We start from the raw sequence: 22275 nt of genomic DNA on the forward strand, positions 1-22275 counted from the left end.
AATTATGAGAATTTCTTATGTGCCAGAAAATATACTAATTGAGTCCTTTGCAAATATAATCTCCCTTGACCTCCCACAATATACCTATATGTCACCTGTTATTATCTTAATTATAAATACTTAGGCTTAAAGAGGTGAATTAACTTGTGTCATATCTCACCACTAGTCAGAGTTGGGAGGCTTGAGCGGCTGGTAAAAATAAACAGTAATAATCAGAAGAGCTAAGAATTCAGATGTTTGATTGATCTATGATGGGAATTTTATATTAAAAAATGTAATGGCAGTATAGTGGAACAAGGGAGACAGGAAAGCCATTGATATGAAATGTTTTAGGCTAGGTATTGGAGAAGGAGGTACAACTAGTGAGAACTAGAGTTTTGAAGGAATACATGAAAAAGAAAAAAACAACAACGGAATAGAACTCAGAGAAGCTTGTAGACAGAGTGAATGATGTATTTAAGATTTGAGAGACAGTGAAGTTCCTGGTAAACCAAGGTTTAAGGTGTAACTCTAAGACTAGATTAATACTAAATTAATTCGTGTGTGTTTTCTCTATATGAGGACAACATAGTCAACATTTATGAGTACCTAGTAAGCTCATTTATGTTCATATTAGACTTCATATGGTTGGCTTTTAAAACTAAACGTTGATTATCGTAGTATTTAATCATATAATCAACTCACTAAAGGTAAGTCTGGGTGAATAATGATTTTAGAAATCTATTATATTTCTTTCACTTCACTCTATTTTCTTAACCTTTCAGTGATTCCTCCTTCGCCCCAAGAGGTATTTAGGAACAAATAGACCCTTCATTTCCTTTTGGTTAGATAAAAGAGAACATTGTTTCACCAGTGACTCTGCCTCCTCAGTGAAGAAATTTACCATGTGGGAATTCAGTTTATTACAATGTAATTCAAAGAGGATGTGAACAGACTCAAGAAACATTTTTCATACTTATTTTGCTGAGTTGCCACGCCTAGCATGGGATGTTAAGATGCTGGATACATATTTAAAATTTTAATTTACTTCTAAAAAGTATAGTGAGTTGAGATTCATTTGAATATTTTGTGTTTAGTTTATCTCCTTGATGAGATAGAGATATAGACAGCTTTACAGAGCTTCAAGGGGGCTCCAACAGACCATTGCTGCCCCTCTCCATCCCCAAATGAAGAAAAAGAAATGGAAGGAGTAAAAATTGCCTCCACTTCATTAATTTTAATTCACTTAAATTCCTAGTAGTATTAGCCATTTTTCATGATTCTCCAGCACAAAAGTCCAATAGATAAAAACAATATAATTCATTTTTTATGGTGCATTTTTGAAGGTTCATTGTAAACATATTTCATAAACTTTTTTTTTAGTGAAATACTTGATGTCTAGAAATATACTGCTATAGTATGTAAATTCTAAAGCTTAATATACAGTAAACATCATGTACTTCCTATTCAGCCTAAGATATTGAACATTTTAACTTCTAAAGTAATTTGCTCTTTTTTCCTGCCTTTTGATCACAGGTTTCCAGTATCAAAAATGTTTTATTCATCAGTCCCGTGTTTTACTGTATTGTTTCAGCCCCTAAGGACATGCCCTTAAATAAAGGATGATTTAGTTCTGCTTGTTTTTTGGCATCACAGAAATATCACTGTATATATGTATCTCCTCTGTTACTTATCTCTCCAATCAGAGCCATGTCTCTGCGATCCGTGCCTGCTGACATATTTAGCTGTACTTCGGTTCTTAGCATGCTGTATGGCTAATGCAGTTATGAGTAGACCATAGGGCATAGCTAGGTCTATTCTACTGCAGATGGATGTCTGGATCCATGTTTCTGCTATTGTAAGGTCTGTTCCTATTAACTCTCTTGCATATGCCTACTTGTGCAGAGACACATGAGTTTCTCTAGAGTCTGTTGCTAGGAATGGGTCTTACAGTTCTGGGGTCTCATCTTCAGTATAAGTTCTTCAAAACTGGTACCTGTTTTGATCCCACCTGAGTGTATAAGGATTCTTTTTGGTCTACATTTTTTTCAAATGGTTGGTGCTATTGCACGTTTTTTAAAAATTTATGTCAATTTCTTGGGTTAAAAAATAGAATCCTAGAGTAATTTTGTGTTTTCAAAAATGTTCCAGAATACTGACGGAGTTGATCAAGTTTTATATATTTATTGGTTATTTATTTTTCTTTTTCTGTGAAATACCCATTTTCTGTTAGGTTATGGTTGTTTCTTACTGAATGGTTAGAATTCTTTATCTATTAAGGCTATTAATCCTTTGTAAGACTTGTGACTTGTCTTTTTGCTGTCTTTACAGTGACCTTTGATGAGCAAATGTGCTTAGTTTCAAAGTTATTTGAACTTGTTTTGACTTAAGTAAAAAAAATTTTTCCTACCTTAAGGCCATTACAATATGTCTTCTTAAAGGTAAAGTTTTGCCTTTCACAGTTAAGTCTATAATCTACAGGAGATTAGATTTTGTGTATAGTATGAGGTGGAAATCCAGTTTCATCTTTTTGCCATAAAGGTAAACAAATGCTCCAGCTCATTCATTGATTTGTCCTTTCTGTCTCCACCACACGACACGTGGTGGCGTGTCTGCCTCAGCTATGCACCCTCTTGAGGGTCTTTGCCCTTGCTTTGCCCTCTGACTGAATTGCTCTCCCCTCTGGTGGCTATGTGTTCCTTTCCTCACCTCCTTCAGGCTTTTTCTCTCCACTTTTCAGTGAGACCACATCCATTTGCATTTAAAAACCGACGCTTCCCCAAATTTATGCAATCCCTCTTCCCTGCTTTATTTTTCTCCATCACTCTTATGTCTATTTGAATTTGTTTATCTTGTCTTATTCATTTCATTGTGTATCCCCTCCCCGCCCCCACTATATGCACAATGCAGAGAAAGGATATTTTTCTGTTTTGTTTACTGTGGGAACCCCAGCTCCTAGAAAATGCCTGGAACTTAATCAGCGCCCAGTAATACATATTGAGTGAGTGGATGAATGAGCACATTCCATTTTGAAAATGGATCTGTTAATGGGCTTTCAGACTGATTCATTGGTCTGTTTCTTTTTCTCTGGGTAAGGACCATTGTCTTAACCTACAACTTTACTATAAGTTTTGAGGTCTGATAGGACATGGTCTCTCCATGTTCTCATTCTTTAAGAGTGGTTTGTGTATTCTTGACAATTTCCTCTCCCAAGTCAATTTTGGAATCACCCCATCATGTCCATGAAAAACCTCACAGCTATTTGATTCACTTTGCACTGACTCTGTAGTTTGATTTGGAAAGAACAGAGACATTTGTATTATATCATATCTTTCTATCCATAAATATATCTCTCATTTATTTAGTTCTTCTTTAATGTCTTTTTAATACATATATTTTTAATTATCTCTATAAGGTCCTGTGCTGTTTGATAAATTCTTATTATTCTTGCAGACATAGATAAGTTATTCATATATTCTTCAATTAAATCAGGACATCCTTATCTTTAACTAAACCTTGACACTATACCTTCTAAAAATTCAATCATAAAATATCGTAGATTTTTGGATAAAGGTAAAATTTTGAAAGAAGCTAGTCATTGTAATTCATCAGAAAATTTCCATTTAGCTAAGAGACGAGAATCTAAAAAGAAAAACCTAGTTAAAACTACTGAGAAGGTTTAAGGAGAAAAAACACTTTGCTCTTAAATTGGAAATTTTCTCCCACTATGAAGCCTTATACGACCCACCCCCAACAAAATTCATTAAGTTCTCCCTTGTGTTTCTAATGCTGACCCTGTTTTACAGCAATTATCATAATGTTGTCTTGTGCTGTGATTATCTTTACATACATCTCTCTTCCTCACTGGATTGCACTTTCATTGAGACTAGGAACTTTATCTTGTCTTTGTGTCAGCAGTTACAGTGACTGCCATGTAGCATCTAGGCACTAGAAGCTTCTGGGCATTAATACTGGACATCCAAAGGAGATAATAGACTATACTCTCACTAAAGTCTTCAAAAGTTGCATAGAAATTGGCCTGTGTGGTAATCCCTCCCTTTTAGATCTTCTCTCCCCAGATACTGGTGTTCCTATTTCTCCCCCAACTCTCATCTCTTCTAGCTCCTTTTTGGGATCTTTTCCCTCTGCCATCCCCAGAAACATCAGTGCACCCCCAGAAGTCTCTTCTAACTTTACTCAAAAGCCTATTCCGTGTCATCCACTCCTACGTCTTCAATTATACCGAGAATTATTAAATTTGTAACTTTAACACTGCACACACTTTTAAACTCCTGTGATGTATTTCTAATGTCCTATATATCTGCTACATATCTCATATAAAACCTGCTGTTAGCACATACAATTTTTAAAAATTTTTATTGATACTGGAGTATAGTTGACTTACAATGTTTTGTTAGTTTCAGGTGTACAGCAAAGTGATTCAGTTTTATTATACATATACATATATCCATTCTTTTTCAGATTCTTTTCCTATATAGGTAATTACAGAGTACTGAGTAGAGTTCCCTGTGCTATACAGTAGGACCTTGTTGATTATCTATTTCATATATGGTAGTGTGCATCTGTTAATCCCAAACTGCTAATGTATCCCTTCCCCACAGCTTTCCCCTTTGGTAACCATAAGTTTGTTTTTCAAGTCTGTGAGTATGTTTCTGTTTTGCAGATAAGTTCATTTATGTCATTTTTTTTAGATTCCAGGTACAATTTATTACCTTCCCAGTAATGAATTCGTTAATTCCCCTACCCACATATACACACATCTTTCTGAAACTTGCTGTTTTTTTCTGTATTCATGGAATGGTTAGTTTTGTCACTATCCTTTCAGTTACCTAAATGAAATGAATCAGTCTTCTTTGGGCTTTGTTTCAAACGGATAATGCTGACTTAAAAACCTGTCTCTCCAAACTCTCCCCAGTCACTCCCTCAATCTCCCAATTGCTACTGGCTGAATTATGACTGGCTGTATTTTTCAGATGGAATCCTGCAACAGCCCACTGATTTGTCTTCCTGACTCCAGATTGACTTTCTCCCTTCAAGTTCTTGTCTAAGTTATTTTTCTAAAGATACAGATATAGTTACATATCCTTTTGAATTGGATGTTTTCTTATAGCTTAACCTTGGTCAAAGGACAAAAGTCCAAACTCATCAACACAGCACACGTGTCATGTACATGCCCCAATTTCCCTTGCCATTTTCATGTCTTCCACTCACACTGTTCTCCTTTCACACCTTAAATTTTAAATGTTTACTGACAACATCACATTATTTATACATTTGCATGGGCTGTTTCTGTTATACTTGTCATTTCCATCCAGATAATTCCTACTCATTGAGCCCAAATGGGGTCATTTATATGATGTCTTCTGGAACACCCCCCACTCTGAGTAAAGGTCTCCTCTCTGCTCCTCTGACACTTTGCTCAGATCTTTATTTGAACACTTGCTAATTTGAGCTAAAATTTACATATGTTTCTCTAACTGTATTCAAAGTTCCTTTCTGGAGATTGAAACTATTTGTTTTGCATTGTTGTATCTGCCCCAGGAGTTAGATTACATATCTTTCTTCAGACAAACATCTAGGGAAATCCAGAAAACATCTCTGGCCCCTTCCCAAAGGTGTCCTTCCCTGTCCTTGACAGTGATCCACCTTGCAAGTTCTACCTTAAAACCTTATCACACTGATCAACCTTCCCAATTTATCTTTAATCCATTGCTTTTAATTTGTTGTCATGTTAACTAATCTCTCAACCATCAATACAGAATATTTTTAAATGATTCTGTGTCTCAGGCATCATCTTACCCACTCTGGAGAAACAGCATAGGAGTTATTATTTCTCCCACTTATTTGGCTCTATATATCTGGAGGATGGATAGTGTCTGGAAACAACAATACCATTATGGGCCCTGAATATGTCTGGCTCTGTTTCAAGTGCTTCACAGATATTTTCTCATTTAATCCTCCCAGCACTCTTTCCCAAGGTCAAAAGATTAGTAGATGACCATTCTGGAATGTGAATTTAACTCCATCCACCACAAGATTTGGATTCCAGGATACTTTATTGTTTTAGAACCAGTTTCATCTTCATTTTCCAATGCTGAGTTCTCCCCTTCGTCACCTTTTTGAACCCTGTGTTGTCTATATTGTATTCCTCTGTAGATTTATATGATAAAGAGCAAGTGGTTACAGGAACTCTTGCCAAGCCGTGTCATGCAGTGCATGGTCTTTTCTTGTTCATTGTTTTGGAATTGTGTGAAATTCAGCTTAGGAGCCTGACACTTGATCTATGATGGGTTTTTCTTAAGGGTTAATAGTTCCATCCTAAAGGCACGCAGGCAGCCAGATTTTTTTTTTTTCTTTTTTTTTTTTCTGGGTAATTAGCAGAAGTCTTTAGCATTAGTAATTTTCTTCATTGTGATTGCTTTTCTTATGTTTGCTTCTCCTTAGCCAAGAATCTTTACCAAATGCAAATCGTTTTCAAGAAATATCTGCAGAACTGGTTTAGAAAGTTCACTTAAAATACAAATAAATTCAGCAACAGAGGAAGGATGAAAATGTAGCTTTTCACTGTCATGTATTATTTTCCTGATCGAAGGAATTACATATTCTAAGAAGTGAAGGAAAGCAACTTCCACTGCGTTCCCGGAAGATTTCAGAGGAAGTGACATGATCCTAAATCATATTCTTGATGTTAAAATATTGTTTAGAAGAGTGATTATTTTAAATGGAATAGCTTTTCTGATTAAATATGACCAACAGTGATCCTTTATCTGCAACTATAATTTATTGATATCAAATATCAGATATTTTGGACTAATGTATATTTTTTAGGAGCCAAGGTTCCTTTTATCCAGATTTTTTATTTAAAACACATTTAGATAAAACTTCTAGTTTTTATTTCAAAATGGGACAAAGAGCATACAAATATAATTCCTTTTCTCTCAAGATTTCTTTGAAATAAATCTAAAGAAATACAAAAATGAGAGATTGCTACAAAAGAACAGAGGTGTTTCAGATCACCATGGATGGAGGTTTAAACATCTCTGAGAGCCAGATGGTGGAAGGGAAGAGCATAGAAAAAGAAAGGAGTGAAAAGTATGAAGTCAGAACCTTGGTGAAGGTCTGGAATTAGGGTCTGCAGATACCATGTTGAGTGAATAAAGCAGAAAGCATGAGACGAGGGGGTACTGAAAAAATGAGGATTGATTGAGAAGAGGAAAATGTGTTTTAAATTAAGATTAAAAACACATTTTTATAGAAAAAGAAAGGCAAAAAAGAACAATAGAAAAGTATGCTTTATATATATAGCAGTCGAAAATAAGACAGAATTTCAAGCAACTGATGGGTAATAAGAAAGTAGAAGCTACTTTGCTTGAAGCTAAAAGATTCTCTTTTGAATGGGCCAAGTTTTGTAGCATTGGAACCATAGAAAATGTAATCTAATCCTATCATGTTACCTGGTCAGTGGACAAAAATATTGATGAAGTCAAAACAATGATAGTGTTGTTTATTAGCTTTCAAATTTTAGATTCATCCTTGAACAAAGCCTAGAAGAATGGGTAGTAGTTAGAGTAAAAAATATTTCAGGTAGAAAATTTTGAACGTTTAAAAGTGTAAGAGTAGTTGAGAGAATTTGGAAATTGGAAATTGAGGAAGAAAAAATGTACAAAAACGAGTAACTTCAAGCAGGGAATTTGAGATCCTGTCTCAAGTTAATGGAGCCAAACATAGCTATGGAAACATATTATGTACAGTTGTAAAATAATAAGAGAATATTCAACTTAGAAAAATTTGAAAATGTTTGTAGAAGATTGTGGAGAGAAAGACAAAGTGTGATAGTGTATATGTGTTAAATTCTCATCTCTATTAGTGTCTAGAGATATATTAGCATGTTACTTAGAGCCATGATGTCAACTGGCAGAAAATTATTCATAATAATAATAAACATTTCATTTCAAGCATTTACCTCTGGGCTGAAGCTCTTTTGCACTATTTGGTTTGTTACCATGTGTGCATTATTTGATAAAAAGAAACAAAAATAGAAAAGAAATTATAGCACAATATTCTGAGAGTTGCTCTGGAAGAAGACTTGAAGTGCCCAGGAATTACAAAATGTACTAGTTAGTATTCCAACTAACAAAATAACCTCTTAAATCAGTGGTTCTCAACCTGCTTGCTCCTGGGAATCAAGCTGAGATTTGCAACCCGCTTCAGGCTATGTGAAGAGAGGTTTAAGTGGTTACAGTTTATACTTTACTTTTTACAGTTTATGCAGTAAGCCACCAATCATCCAACAACATTGTATTTGTGGTTTTTCAAAAATTTATACAAGTGTTTCTGTATGGTAGACACCAGAAGTGTTTAAACTACAACCAAATGCAACTATGCCTTTATGGTCAAAAGAGGTCCTTAGGTACTGCGTTACCTTTACTTTAGGTTCAGACGGATTTGATCTGAAGGATTTCTGGAAGGACATGATAGCCTCAGCTTCATTCTTCCTTGACCTTCTCAGTTGAGAACATCTTTGCTGACCACGTGACTATCACTGTATCTGCTTCAAGCTTTTAACTACAGTTCAACTTTACAGTGGTTCCTTTAGGTCCTTAAAAAGGTCAGGAAGTGAAAAACAGGCAGAGTCCAGAAAGATGTAGAGAGAAGTGAAACAGCTTAACAACACTTAAAATACCTACTTAAAAATAACCTTAAACTTAAACTTAAAAATAAACTTAAAACCTTAAACTTAACCTTAAAACCTTAAACTTAAACTTAAAACTTAAAAACCTTAACCTTAAACTTAAACTTAAACTTAAAAATAACCTACAGTGTCATTTATTAACAAGCAAGCCAATGGTTAGAAGTACTTTAAAATATCCCTTGTTTATTTCAAGTTGTTCTGGCTTAGTTTTCTTCATCAGTTCTTTTTTTTTTTTTTTAATGTGTATGTGTTTCTGCCCATGGGTTGCCAATTCCCAAGAACCCCAAATTCAGACCCAGTTTTTAAGTTGATTTCAGAAGTTTGTTGAGCTCCTACACATGTTTGAGAGTCAGTGTGATATGTAGGAATAACACTGGTTTTTAATAAACCTGGGTTTAAATCTTGGAGCTGCAAATCATTTATCTTGGCTATTCTTCAGTTTTCATTTCTTTAAATAAGGTTATTACCATATCTTTTATAGAATTCTTTAGCTAAAAGTTATTTATTGGTTTCCTGGACACATCTAGGGAAAACATTTTAATCACAGGAAGTTGAGTCTGTTACCAAGGTTTTGACCAATACTTCTTAGCCATCCCCCATGGAGCCTTTTAAACTTTGAACTAATTTGCCTTGGGTTGGGGCTCTCAATCTATACCTTTAACAAGCTCCCAAATGATTCCTGGTGTACAGTTGAGGTTGAGAATGATTGCTTTAAACACATGGCATGCACTTTAAGAGAGATTATTATTTATTTTTGAACATGCAGTTTATTTTGAATATTTCCATCAAGACCTCCAAACACAGTTGGCCTTAGATGACAATGCAAATTTTCTATGAAATTGAACTGCATGGCTTCAACCAAGAATTATATCCTGGGCCACCTTTTTCTCCTTAAAATGATTGGCAGCAGCTGGGGTGCCTGCTTTCGCATAGCTAATGACTTTCTTCTACAATAAACCTTTCCTGAGCATTTTCTGTGTTCAGGCACTTGTTTTTCAAAGATGAATAAAACTGACTATATCTTTTGCAGTTTCGGGAAGGGAGAATTCTAAGCAGAATATCTGGGTGGTGGATAGTATATGACATGACATTGGAATGTACAGGGTGTTGTGAAGACTGGGAGGAGGGGTATTTAGCCCTGCCTACTAAGAGACCACAGGGATTACTCTTGGAAAAAGAACATTAGGAGGGATAGGCAGGAATTACACATGTAATAAGTAATAAAGATTGGATAAAGGAAAGAACCTTACAAAAGAGAAGGAGACAACAAACCATAGCAGATTATACAAGAAGTGGCCAGCAAATCTGTCATACTGGAGGAAATACAAGGAGGCAAGGAGGAATGGAAATGAATCCAGACACGTGGACCCGGGCTGGTTCATGGAAGGCAGTGTTTGCCAACGTAAAATGCCCTTCAAGCCTTGCATTCCACATTGATGGCTAAGAAAAATAGGCATCTGGGCCACCTATGGGGAGGTGGGGGAAATGTGTGTGTAAGTTAACGAATGAATACTTCAGTGCAAGGAGAAGTAGAATAATTCAAGAAACTATCAAGTCTAGCCCAAACACAGAACAAAAGAAATGGAATCCTGCCGAATTCAAAAGAGTGAGAGATTTTATGTAGGGAATTGGTGGATAAATACTGGTACATAAATTGGTACATAAATAATATGTATGCATGTGTATACACACACAGACATATGCACAGACATATATGTGTATTCGCATTTTTGAACAAAACATAAAGACAAGTAAGGATATTCTTATGTGCCTAATTCCATATATATGTGTTAACTTGGGATTTTCATGCTAGAAGAGATCATATTAATTACCTATTGAGATGGAATTTGTTTAAAAAGAACCACCCCACACATCATTATACGTTCTCAAAGGCATTAAAGGTTGATTAAAACAAAGAGACAAACAAGCAAAGGAGCGAGAAAAAAAGGCACAATGCAAAACATGTACCCCCAAATTTATGGTTTTTTCTAATTTAACCAAACAATTAAAATCAGGATAATTGCTCACATAGCTCATACCAAGGTGCCATTGTTTAATTTTTCTATAGATTATAACTTTTCATTTTGTGACATTTCAAAAATACCTTATCAAAATTTATTTGCGGGCTCACTAGTAAAGATCTGCTTCTTTCAATTTCATGAGCCTCATCTCTATGTATATTTCAATTTCTTAAACATATTTCTTCTTCCCAGACCCTTGGGGATGACAAGACTCTTTGAAGCTAAAATTGATCATGTTAGAGCGAAGGCAGGCAAGGAATGGTCTCAGTGATCCATTGCTAGTTCAAACTTTCCCTTTTAGGCACTAAAACAAGAAAACTGATTTTGAGTTTTCCTTTAATCAAGAAGTCCTAGAATTAGTGCCTGAGTAAAATTTCACAGTGGTTTGTAGATTTTTATATTCCCCATTCCATTTCTTATGGGTTGAATCGTGTCCCCCCAAAAAAGGTGTGTTATAGTCCTAACCCCCAATACATCAGAATGTGACCTTACTTGGAAATGGTTGCTTTACAGAGATAATCAACTTAAAATGAGTTCAGTAGAATGGTCCCTAATCCCATATGACTGGTATCCTTATAAGAAGTGGAAATTTGGACACAGAGATAGACACACACAGGAAGCTTGCGACGTGAAGGTGGAGAATTAGAAAGATGTGTCTATAAGCTAAGGGTTGCTAAAGATTGCTGGCAAAAATATCAGAACCTAGGGATAGGCAGGAAGAATTCTCCTTACAGATTTCAGAGGAAGTAAGTATGGTTTGCAAACATCTTGATTTCGAACTTCTAGCCTCCAAGACTATGAGATACTAAATTTCTGTTGCTTTAAGCCACCAATTTGGTTAGTAGCCCTAGGAAACTTATACATGGTTCAAATCTTTAAAAGGGGGTATTAAAAGTCCGGTCAACATAGTACTTTCACCTTGTAATCATTTCAAGCCAGAGCAAAATCCATCCAACCATCTGTCCATCCATCCAGCCATCCATCTATCCATCCATCCAACCATCTTTTCATCCATCCATCCATCCATCCATCCATCCATCTATCTAATAGCACCATGATTTTGAAAAAGAAAGGAATTTAACAACAGAAAAATAGAAAGGACATAATTTTAGATTAAGAGAAAATCCTTTCAATTCAGCCATCAGTGATTTATGTACAAAAGTATTTTGTCCTCACCTCAGAATACAGCAGGTTTCAACACCTGGCTCACATTTCGGTGACCTGCTGAGGAACCAGATGTGTTTGTGGACTTCTGGTACAGCTGGTAATAGAATGGATTTCTGGAATTTGTCCTCCAGCTCAGTCTACAACGCCATGCTTTCTGGGGTGTTTTCTGTAAATGGAATTCCAGCTCTGGAGTTGTTGGATTTAATTACCTAGACATTATTTGGAGACCAAGGCTGACCAACCATTGGGTAACCTGTCTCCTGGCTCAGGCAGTCCCCATAGGCATTCATTGTCTGTCTTCCAAAGAGATTTTGCCATTTAAGTCCACCAGAAACGGGATTCTGATCAAAGCATTTGAGTCAAATTTCGTAAGTGTAATGCTGATAACAAGGTTTCTAAAGTGTCCAAATTAAGCACTGGTATCTTCTCTACAGAGTGGTATTAGTGTGATCAGGCAACAGTCATCCCTCTTAAAGAAACTTAGTATTCTTTTGGCCAGAGAAAAAAATCTCATTGCAGAAAAAGGGAGCCCATACATAGAATGAAATCACCTTCTTTCCTTCTTTTTTTTCTTCTGACCTTTTCCCCTCTCCTGGTATAGCTTTTCTCATTGATAAAGTGAGATATTTCAGTAAAATTTCAATATATATTGAGTGCCCACTGGGTTCCAGGGAAAGGAATGAGAACCACAGGAGATGAGAAGCTGGGTGAAACATAGTGCCTACTCGCTGAAAATACCACAAATAGATGATGTCTAAAGGTGAGCCAGGATTAAACTTCCATGACTGAGACATTGTGTCGGTAACGATTCCACATATCCATTTAAAAATCAAGGAACTATACTCAGTATCTTGCAATAATCTATAAGGGAAAAGAATCTGAAAAAGAATATATACATATGTGTATATATATATATGTGTGTGTGTATATGTATATGTATATGTGTATGCATATATATCTGGTTTCCTGTCACGGTTAGCTTTTCTAGGTAGGTCCACGCTCAGCCTTAGGTACAGAGGAAAGCTGTACATTAATGAATTTAAAATAAATGATACAAATGAACTTATTTACAAAACAGAAATAGACCCACGGACATAGAAAACAAACTTACGGTTACCAAAGGGGAAGCGGGGGTGGAGGGATAAACTAGGAGATACACGCGACTATATATAAAATAGATAAACAACAAGGACCTACCATATAGCACAGGGAATTACATTCAATATTTTGCAGTGACCTATAATGAAAAAGAATATGAAAAAGAATAGGTATTTATATGTATAACTGAATCACTTTGCTGTACACCTGAAAGTAACACAACATTGTAAATCAAAAATATTTCAATAAAAACATTTTTTAATGACAAAAAAAGAAAAAAATACCTTGGAGTGCAGCTATCTGTGGGCATTCCGTGACAGCACCACAACACATTGGTTAAATGCAATTTGCTGGAGCACATAAATGATTCTAAGAAAAATAATGTCTTAAGATCCCCTTAAGGTCATCCATTCTTTACTTTGAACTGTGTTTCACTTTATTAGCCTTCTCATAGAACATTAGGAAAAATAGCCATGGCAGAAAGCTACTGACAGTGAAATGTCTCTTCCATTTAGACATGTCCTGAGTACTTGGAGAGCATCTGAATGCCTTTGCTCATTTAAGTTCAAGCATTGGTTTTCTGAGCAAAATCAGCTTCTCCTGAACTGATCAGAACAGTATGTCTGTTAGCCTTTGTCTAGGAAGATGCCTGGTGGAAAAATGGTCTGATATTGGCACTAAAATATAAAGAGAACCAATCAACCATTGCCTCATTACTTAGATGACACTGTGTCTATAAATGAATTCATAAATGAATACATGTAAATTCTGCTTGGTGGCTACCAGTTGTAGGTTCTACTCCGAGCTTCTATATTCCGATTGTATCATGGAGTCATTTATCCACATGCTTTTGCTTCTAATAACCTCTCTTCACCCCTCATGCCTAAGGTTCCCTTGTGAATCCAGGTTTTCTCACTGCTATTGTTAACACCATTCCAAGACTGATGTTAACTTTTGTTATTGGGCTTTAATGATATTCAATTTATTTAGCAACTCAACAGTCATGTGTTGAGCCCTGGCCCAAGTGGGAGACACTTGCTGATTCCTGGGTACAAATAACAAAAGGACTCAGCCCTGCCTTGACTTTTCCCTCTTTTGGGTGAAACAAAAGAGACAAGAGATCTTCAGATGGTGCGATGGAGTGTCCTGCAGGATGAGTTGGAGGACCTAACCCATTTGAAGGAGGTCAGCTAAGAATTCTAGAAGAAGAGATGAGTTCTGATTGGAGTCCTGAAAAGTAGGTAGGCATTAGCCAGGGGAAGATGAACCAGAAAGCATGGGGAAAGAGTTTTCAAGGCAGAGGAAGAGGAATGTGCAAAAGACTTGAAGGTAAAGGAAAGCTTGGTGCATTGAAAAACCAGCTGTGCCCTTAATGTACTTATGTGACTTAGTCATGTTGTATTTCCTACTTAAATGTATCAAATTAGCAAATTTGGGCTTGACCTGATTAATGAGATTGATGGGAAAAGCCTACCTCTAGTTGAATGAATTCCTTTGTTAAAAGCACTCATGCATGTCCTTTGCTACTTGGCAAAATCCAAGAAACCATGAAACTTCATGTGTACCTTGTGTTCCACATCCCCCGAACTCCACTCAGAGCTGCGTCTTGGTCTTGAGTGATTGGTAGTCTTGTTAAACTCCCTTCCAACCCAAATCTTGTAGAAGAGAAATGCTGAAAATGTTCTGTATCTTAGTGGGCATGGTGATACCACGGGAGTATGCACATGTTTTAAAAAATCAACTAATACACTTCAGATGTATGCACTTTTTTGGTATGTAAGTTATATGCCTATTTTTAAAAGTTTTTTTTTAAAAGGACAAAAGTTGCAATTTTTTTCAAATGGACCAATTTCTTGGAGTGCAATTATTGGAATTTTTAAATTCGTGTTTTGTAAGATGTGGATATGTCATATAAACACCAATTTTACTAGTTCATAGTTGATGGAATAAATTACTCATTGTCACTTATTACTTCATGGTCACAGACATCCACGACAATGGCTATCACAGAGCTTTATCGTGGTACTGGATGGAGGTAGGGGTGGGTGCAGAGTGGGAAGCTGTGGGTATTAGTTGACTCTGCCACTTACTGCTTCTGTGATAGGCAAAGGGGGAGTGAGAGCTCCTCAGTAAGTTGTTAGGATAGAAATAATGCTTACAAACACAGACACCCAGTAAGTGCCCTTAAGTGTAACCTTTAGCATTATTGTTACTGGTCATTGTTCCCTAGAAATACCAGCCCGAAGAGACAACCTTTATATTTCTGGACTTCTAACTTCCTGGCATTTAAGTTCTTATTCTTTGATTTGAAAGCCACAGTACTAATGGGAACAGAAAGAGGGGAGGTCTCTTGGAGCAGGAAATGTAAACTCAGGGTTAAGCTTCCTCCTCTCTGAAAACACTGCAGCATCCTAGGAAAGGGAATCTAGGGCAAGAACTGTGGCTGACTTCCCTGGGAAGAACTGTGGCACTGGTTACTCATTTACAAATCAATTTAGCAGAAAGCCCTGAGGGGAGATGAGGGAAAAGCTAGGCCTGGGAGAGAAATGCAAAGATCCTTAAACTTGAAATGAAGGAAAACTTATTCATTTGGCTTTAAATAAGGCCATAGACTGAGTTTGAAATTGAATTTTACTCTATAGTTTGGGTAAGCATATCAATAGCTAGTGTATCATTCTTCACTTTTGTTTGTTGGTTTTGGGAGGGGTGGATAATGTATTTAGAAAATTTTAGCTTTCAGAATTTCCCACTTTAGAAATTAAATAAATGTCTTAAAATGCCATGTAGCTTTTACCATTTCTTTTCATTTTTAATTCAGGGCTGCATGGATTCAGTGAAATGTCTGGCTCTGATTTCTGTGTATTGCATGTTTAGTTTAGTGATTTTCGTTTTGTACGAAGGCATTACATCTTATTCATATTCGTATAACGATTTTATTTTACCAGATCACTATTTTTTAAACTATGCATTGAACAAAGACGCTAAATTTAAAAACCAAGAAAACAGCAAAAGCTTTGGTTATATTATTTTAGAAGTTATTTAAAGCAGATATTTTTATTGTGGGACATCTCAGCGAATTTAATATTTGATGTGCACTGTGGATGTCCAGGCTGTGGTACCTAGATTTCCTACAACTTATTTGATCCAAGGATCCCTTTTCTCTTTCCTACACACATTGGCATTTCTTCAGACTGATTCTGTAGACAGATTCCTAATGATAGTATGCATGCACACAATAAGGTGTGATTATTTTGACAGATCAGACCTGTTGGTTCACGGGGAGAAAACCAACATACATGACTTTGTTTTTGAACAAAATGTTCGATTATAATGGTAAATAATGGTGTGTTTGGGCAAAATGATCAAAGTGGCTGTGTGTGTTTCCCCTGAGTGACAGTAGATGCTACTTTTAATTATATACCATGTGGTATCATTTCATTAACTAGTTAACAACAGAACTGGTTATTATTTAGATTTTGCCCTTCTATAATTCCTTGTTGTAAGTGGTTTCACATATATTTATAGATATATATATTACAGAGGTGATTATGACTTACTTTCATTAATAAAGGCATTAAACTTTTGCCATTCTGTTGTACTAGGTTCCTAAGATAATAAAATATAATTACTTTTGGTGGTATAACTATGTTTGTGGAAGCCATCGTTAAAATATAATTCGGTTGTGCTTTTTTTTAAGTATACTGGGAAATAAAATGGTCTCTGAATTAGAATACATTACCTAGCATTTGGAAATTTGATTTTATAGCAACACTGATCAGAACAACATTCAATTCAAACAAAAGAATTAAATCTAGAGAATATGACACATTTGTATGAAGTGTCTACTTCCAAAATACCTCCTGCTCTTTTCCGGAATTGAATGTGGTCACTGCAAGTGCCCAGTGTTAATGAAAGACAAAATAATACGTTACTTGCGAAATATGATAAAAACTCAACAGTGTATATTTTCAGAGAGCCCTTAGTTATAAATCTGTAATTCATTTTTATTTCAAAGTGTCATTATAAGGGGGCTTCAGTATTCCTAAATGGAATATAGGCATAATTCACCTGATCCTTAATAGAAATGGACCCCGTTTGTGCAGACAGAACAGATGCAACAGAACCTGATTAGACAGCTACCTCTAAATCAGTACCTCTTTCAGCTTTTAATTTTTCTCTAGCTGTTGGCTGAAAGGGAAGTTACGCCCCAGTGTTCTCTGTGCTGGCACAGAAGCATTGTGATGGCATTTTTAGAGTCGTATAAGAGTGATCCTGGGAAGCAGAAAGTGGGCTCTCGAAGCCTCCCAGATTCATTCATCTGTGTGGTCAGTGGGTTTCTCAAGTGCTGTGCATTTTCCATTTTGGTTCTGAGGAAATAGGGGTGAGGTGGTGTTGATGGAAGTTTGCCTTACCTGGGGTGGGGTACTTGGCAGTGTATGTAGAGAAGAATTCTGTCCCATGCCCTTTGACCTTTCACACTATTCGTCTAGAGCAGGTTCAAGCTAAGATAAAGAAACTGTAATTTTATGTTAATTTTTAATGCTTGGATTAAGATGCTGAACTGAATTTAGGAATGCGCTTAGATTATGTATTAAGATTTGAAAAAGTTATAGAATTTACTGGAAACAATTCAAATATCCATCAACTAACAAATGGATAAACACATTGGGGTATATCCATACGAAAGAATACTACTCAGCAATTAAAAGGAATTAGCTACTGATAGATGCAACAACGTGGATGAATATTAAAAGCATCATACTGAATGAAAGACGCCAGACACAAAAGGGCACATACTATACAATTCCATGCGTATGAACTTTGAGAAGATGGAAAAATATCATGACAGAAAGCAGACCAGTGCTTCAGAGGCTGGGTGGAGGTAGGAATGGACCACAGAAGGCAGGATGGAACTTTCTGGGTAATGGAAATATTCTATATGATAATTATTAAGGCTGTATCTATTTGTCAAATCTCATCAAATCGTACACTTAACATTGGTGAATTTTATTGTACATCCATTATACTTAAATAAAACTGGTTAAAAAGAAAATATAGTAGAATTGGAGAGGGAGGGAGGGGATCCTAGAATGTGTTAATTCCTGGAAGTGACCAGAAAAATTATGGGGCAGTTGAGCTTCATCCAGAATCTGGGATTAACATGAGAAAAAATTTAAAGTGATGATGGAAGATAAAAATGAGAACCCATGAGTTCTTCCTGATCATAACTGTTTAATAAACCACCTAGCCTAGTACTTAGCACATGGAGGCACTTAATAAATGCTGAGTGCTATTATTTCTCTTGTTGATGTTGTTACTGTTATTACTTAGAACAGTGCATTAAGAGTGTCTAGACAACCTTTTAGGAGTTGTGAATATAGACAGAACCTTGCTCCTTACTACCAGTGAAGAGGGCTTATGAGTTAGCTGGTTCTGATGATTTGAAATACACAAAAGGAGGTGGAATGTATCAATGACTGGTTTAGGCTAATTAATGAACTATCATGTATCCCAGAAGCTGAATATTAGAGCATCGTTTCACAGACACGTTCTTAGCATTTGTGTGTATGTCAAATCTTTTCTGAGCTAGCTCAACCCATTGTGAAGACTCTCATAAGAAGTTTGTATCTGATGAGAGTTGAGTTCCAAAGTCTACAAGCATTCAACAAAAACGATGGCTGTATGTGCAACATTGGGATCATTTTGAAATGTTTTTTGGCCATGTGAGAGATGGAAGGTGTGCCAACAAAGACCACAGGAGTGTGAGGCCCCTGTTAACCTTGATCATCACATGGGGTGTGCAAAAGAGAAAATGTAATAGACAACATTTATTGACTCATTTTTGTTTTTATTTATTTATTTATTAGGTTTAATTAATTAATTAATTTTTTGTCTGCATTGGGTCTTCGTTGCTGTGCGCGGGCTTTCTCTAGTTGCGGCAAGCGGGAGCTACTCTTCCTTGCGGTGTGCGGGCTTCTCATTGCAGTGGCTTCTCTTGTTGCAGAGCACAGGCTCTAGGCACACGGGCTCAGTGGTTGTGGTGCATGGGCCCAGTTGCTCCACGGCATGTGGGATCCTCCTGGACCAGGGCTCAAACCTGTGTCCCCTGCATTGGCAGGCAGATTCTTAACCACTGCGCCACCAGGAAAGCCCCTTGACTCTTTTTTAAAATTAATTTTTATTGGAGTATAGTTGCTTTACAATGTTGTGTTAGTTTCTACTCTACGGCAAAGTGAGTCAGCTATATGTATACATATATCCCCTCTTTTTTGGATTTCCTTCCCCTTTAGGTCACCACAGAGCACTGAGTAGAGTTCTTGTGCTACACAGTCTGTTCTCATTAGCTGTCTATTTTATACATAGCATCAATAGTGTATATATGTCAATCCCTATCTCCCAATTCCTACCATCCCCCCTTCCCCCTTGGTATCAATACATTTGTTCTCTACCTCTGTGTCTCTACTTCTGTTTTGCAAATAAGATCATCTATACCATTTGAGAGTCCACATATATGTGTTAATATACGATATTTGTTTTTCTCTTTCTGACTTCACTCTGTATGACCGTCTCTAGGTCCATCCACATCTCAACAAATGACCCAATTTTGTTACTTTTCATGGCTGGGTAGTATTCCATTGTATATATACACCACATCTTTATCCATTCCTCTGTTGATGGACATTTAGGTTGCTTCCATGTCCTAGCTATTGTAAATAGTGCTGCAATGAACATTGGGGTGCATGTGTCTTTTTGAATTATCGTTTTCTCTGGGTATATGCCCAGTAGTGGGATTGCTGGGTCATATGGTCGTTCTATTTTTGGTTTTCTAAGGAACCTGCATACTGTTCTCCATAGTGGCTGTATCAATTTACATTCACATCAACAGTGTATGCGGGTTCCCTGTTCTCCACACCCTCTCCAGCATTTACTGTTTGTAGATTTTTTGATGATGGCCATGCTGACTGGTGTGAAGTGATACCTCACTGTAGTTTTGATTGGCATTTCTCCAATAATTAGTGATGTTGAGCATCTTTTCATGTGTTTGTTGGCCATCTGTATGTCTTTGGAGAAATGTCTATTTAGGTCTTCCGCCCATTTTTGGGTTGGGTTGTTTGGTTTTTTGATATTGAGCTGCATGAGCTGTTTGTATATTTTGGAGATTAATCTTTTATCAGTTGCTTCATTTGCAAATATTTTCTCCCATTCTGAGGGTTGTCTTTTATTCTTGTTTATGGTTTCCTTTGCTGTGCAAAAGCTTTTAAGTTTAATTAGGTCCCACTTGTTTATTTTTGTTTTTATTTTCATTACTCTAGGAGGTGGGTCAAAAAAGATCTTGCTGTGATTTATGTCAAAGAGTGTTCTGCCTTTGTTTTTCTCTAAGAGTTTTATAGTGTCTGGACTTACATTTAGGTCTTTAATCCATTTTTGAGTTGATTTTTGTGTACGGTGTTAGGGAGTGTTCTAATTTCATTCTTTTACATGTAGCTGTCCAGTTTTCCCAGCACCACTTATTGACTTCTTAATGTGCCCGGCACTGTACTGTGCTAAGTAATTTCAAGAATCATTATGTTTAAACTTCATCACAACCTTAAGAGATAGATGCAAATGAGCAAAGAGGTAGCACAAGTATTAAGAAGCAGATCAAAATTTGTATCTGACTCTATTAGTTGGGAATCACTGATGTGGACCCTGGGACAAAGCTTGGTGAGGAGACATGAAATTTTATCAGAGCTAGGTTGCTGACATTATGTTTTGGGTGTCCCTTGTCCTGTCCTGGGAATGGGATGAAGAGAAGTAACTGACATCTGGTCCAAACTCTCTGAACCTCAAGCAGTAAGTCCATAGGATAGCAGTATGTATTAGGTGATCAGTAAATGACTGTTGAAAGAATCCATAGCTCCATGTTTGAATACTTAGAAAGCAGGATTTGTGTACAGGTAACCTCACTTTGACCAAAGACCTGTATTAGTACCTGTTTTTGCTAACCAAAGGAAATCCCAAGAGGATTTTCATTTTTACGCAAAAAGGCAAACAACGAAAGTGATGTTCAGCCTTTGTTTTGCAGCAGCTCTTACAGAGGCAGCATGAACCCTGAGCAGCAAGGCTGGCGTCTCTAAGCTCCATCCCATCCCCAGGCAACTACACTCAGCATCCAGCGCCATGGCTTTGAACTGTATCTGTGCGCATCTGTGCTTTATCTAGATTTACATTGTGCAGCCGTTAGCAAGATGTGTCCTAAGGTAGTGGCTTCTACTTTCAGATAGCAGAGGAAATCTATACTGTACTCTTAAGGCAGAAAGATACCAAACATAGCATAAGGTTAATTATCCATAATGGGGCTTAAGTTATTTTCATAGCTGCTCGTCTGACTAAGTCTATTTTGAAGTCCGTTTGGGGCAATGGCATAGACTAACTTCTGTGTAAGGTTTCTGGCATTCACAATAACTTGAGTTTTGATAAACCTTTAATTGTATTTGAGGATTATCAAACTGAGACAATTGTTGATCCTAAATGAGAAAAACGGTTTAGCATGCAGACTCTAATGGGTGCATTTATCATTTCCTTATCGTACTGTGCTTCCGGCTCATTGTTGTCTATTTTTCAAGAAAGTAGAAATGCCGTTTCTTAGAATAAAAATGTTCTTTATAATGTAAGCAGTAGATTGAAGCTGTACAGCTTGGTTCTTTAATGAAATAGGCAACATTCCAATGGAACTGACAAGCTTTATTTCTATTTGTTGTATTTTTTTTCTCATTACAGATGGACCCGATTCAGAAAGCTGTAATAAATCATACTTTCGGGGTTCCTCTTCCTCATCGAAGAAAGCAAATCATATCATGCAACATTTGCCAGTTGAGATTTAATTCTGATGTAAGTTTATCATTTAGTATTCAGTGAAAAAAAATGTATTCTGCTGTTCTAATCTTGCAAAAGAGATTTCTTAAACATTTTTCTCCAATAAACTGAGCATGTCAAAATTCAAAGATAACATTTTAACTCCTTATGTGCTTTAATTTTGGACTTTAGTATATTATGTTTGGTTGTTTTCTATAAAAAAATCACACCTAAACAAACTGGTATACTTGCACTTTAATGGTATTTTTTAGTCTCTTGGGAATGCTAAATTTAGATAACACACTTTGCCTTTGGGGAATAGTAAAAATTTAAGACTAACGAAGCTTTCAGTAAATCACACCTCTGAAATAAAGTAGGTCCCAGATTATATTTCAAAGCCAAGATTTTGGCTTTGTAACTTCTCTTCTCCTGCCCTGATGGGTCCCCAGTTGCAGATCTCTG

The 22275-nt window shown here is 36.4% G+C and overlaps 1 protein-coding gene across 6 annotated transcripts in view; it reads left to right on the forward strand.

Annotated features, from left to right (window-relative positions):
• Positions 1–22275, forward strand: part of ZNF385D (zinc finger protein 385D) — a 949103-nt gene that overhangs the window by 786473 nt on the left and 140355 nt on the right. For all 6 annotated transcript variants that reach the window (XM_057546009.1, XM_057546008.1, XM_057546007.1 and 3 more), the window contains one exon: positions 21739–21849. In XM_057546009.1, coding sequence (XP_057401992.1) covers positions 21739–21849 — 111 coding nt within the window. The remainder of the gene's footprint in view (positions 1–21738; positions 21850–22275) is intronic.

The sequence above is a fragment of the Balaenoptera acutorostrata genome, chromosome 4, assembly GCF_949987535.1.
Source record: "Balaenoptera acutorostrata chromosome 4, mBalAcu1.1, whole genome shotgun sequence".
NCBI classification, from domain to species: domain Eukaryota; kingdom Metazoa; phylum Chordata; class Mammalia; order Artiodactyla; family Balaenopteridae; genus Balaenoptera; species Balaenoptera acutorostrata.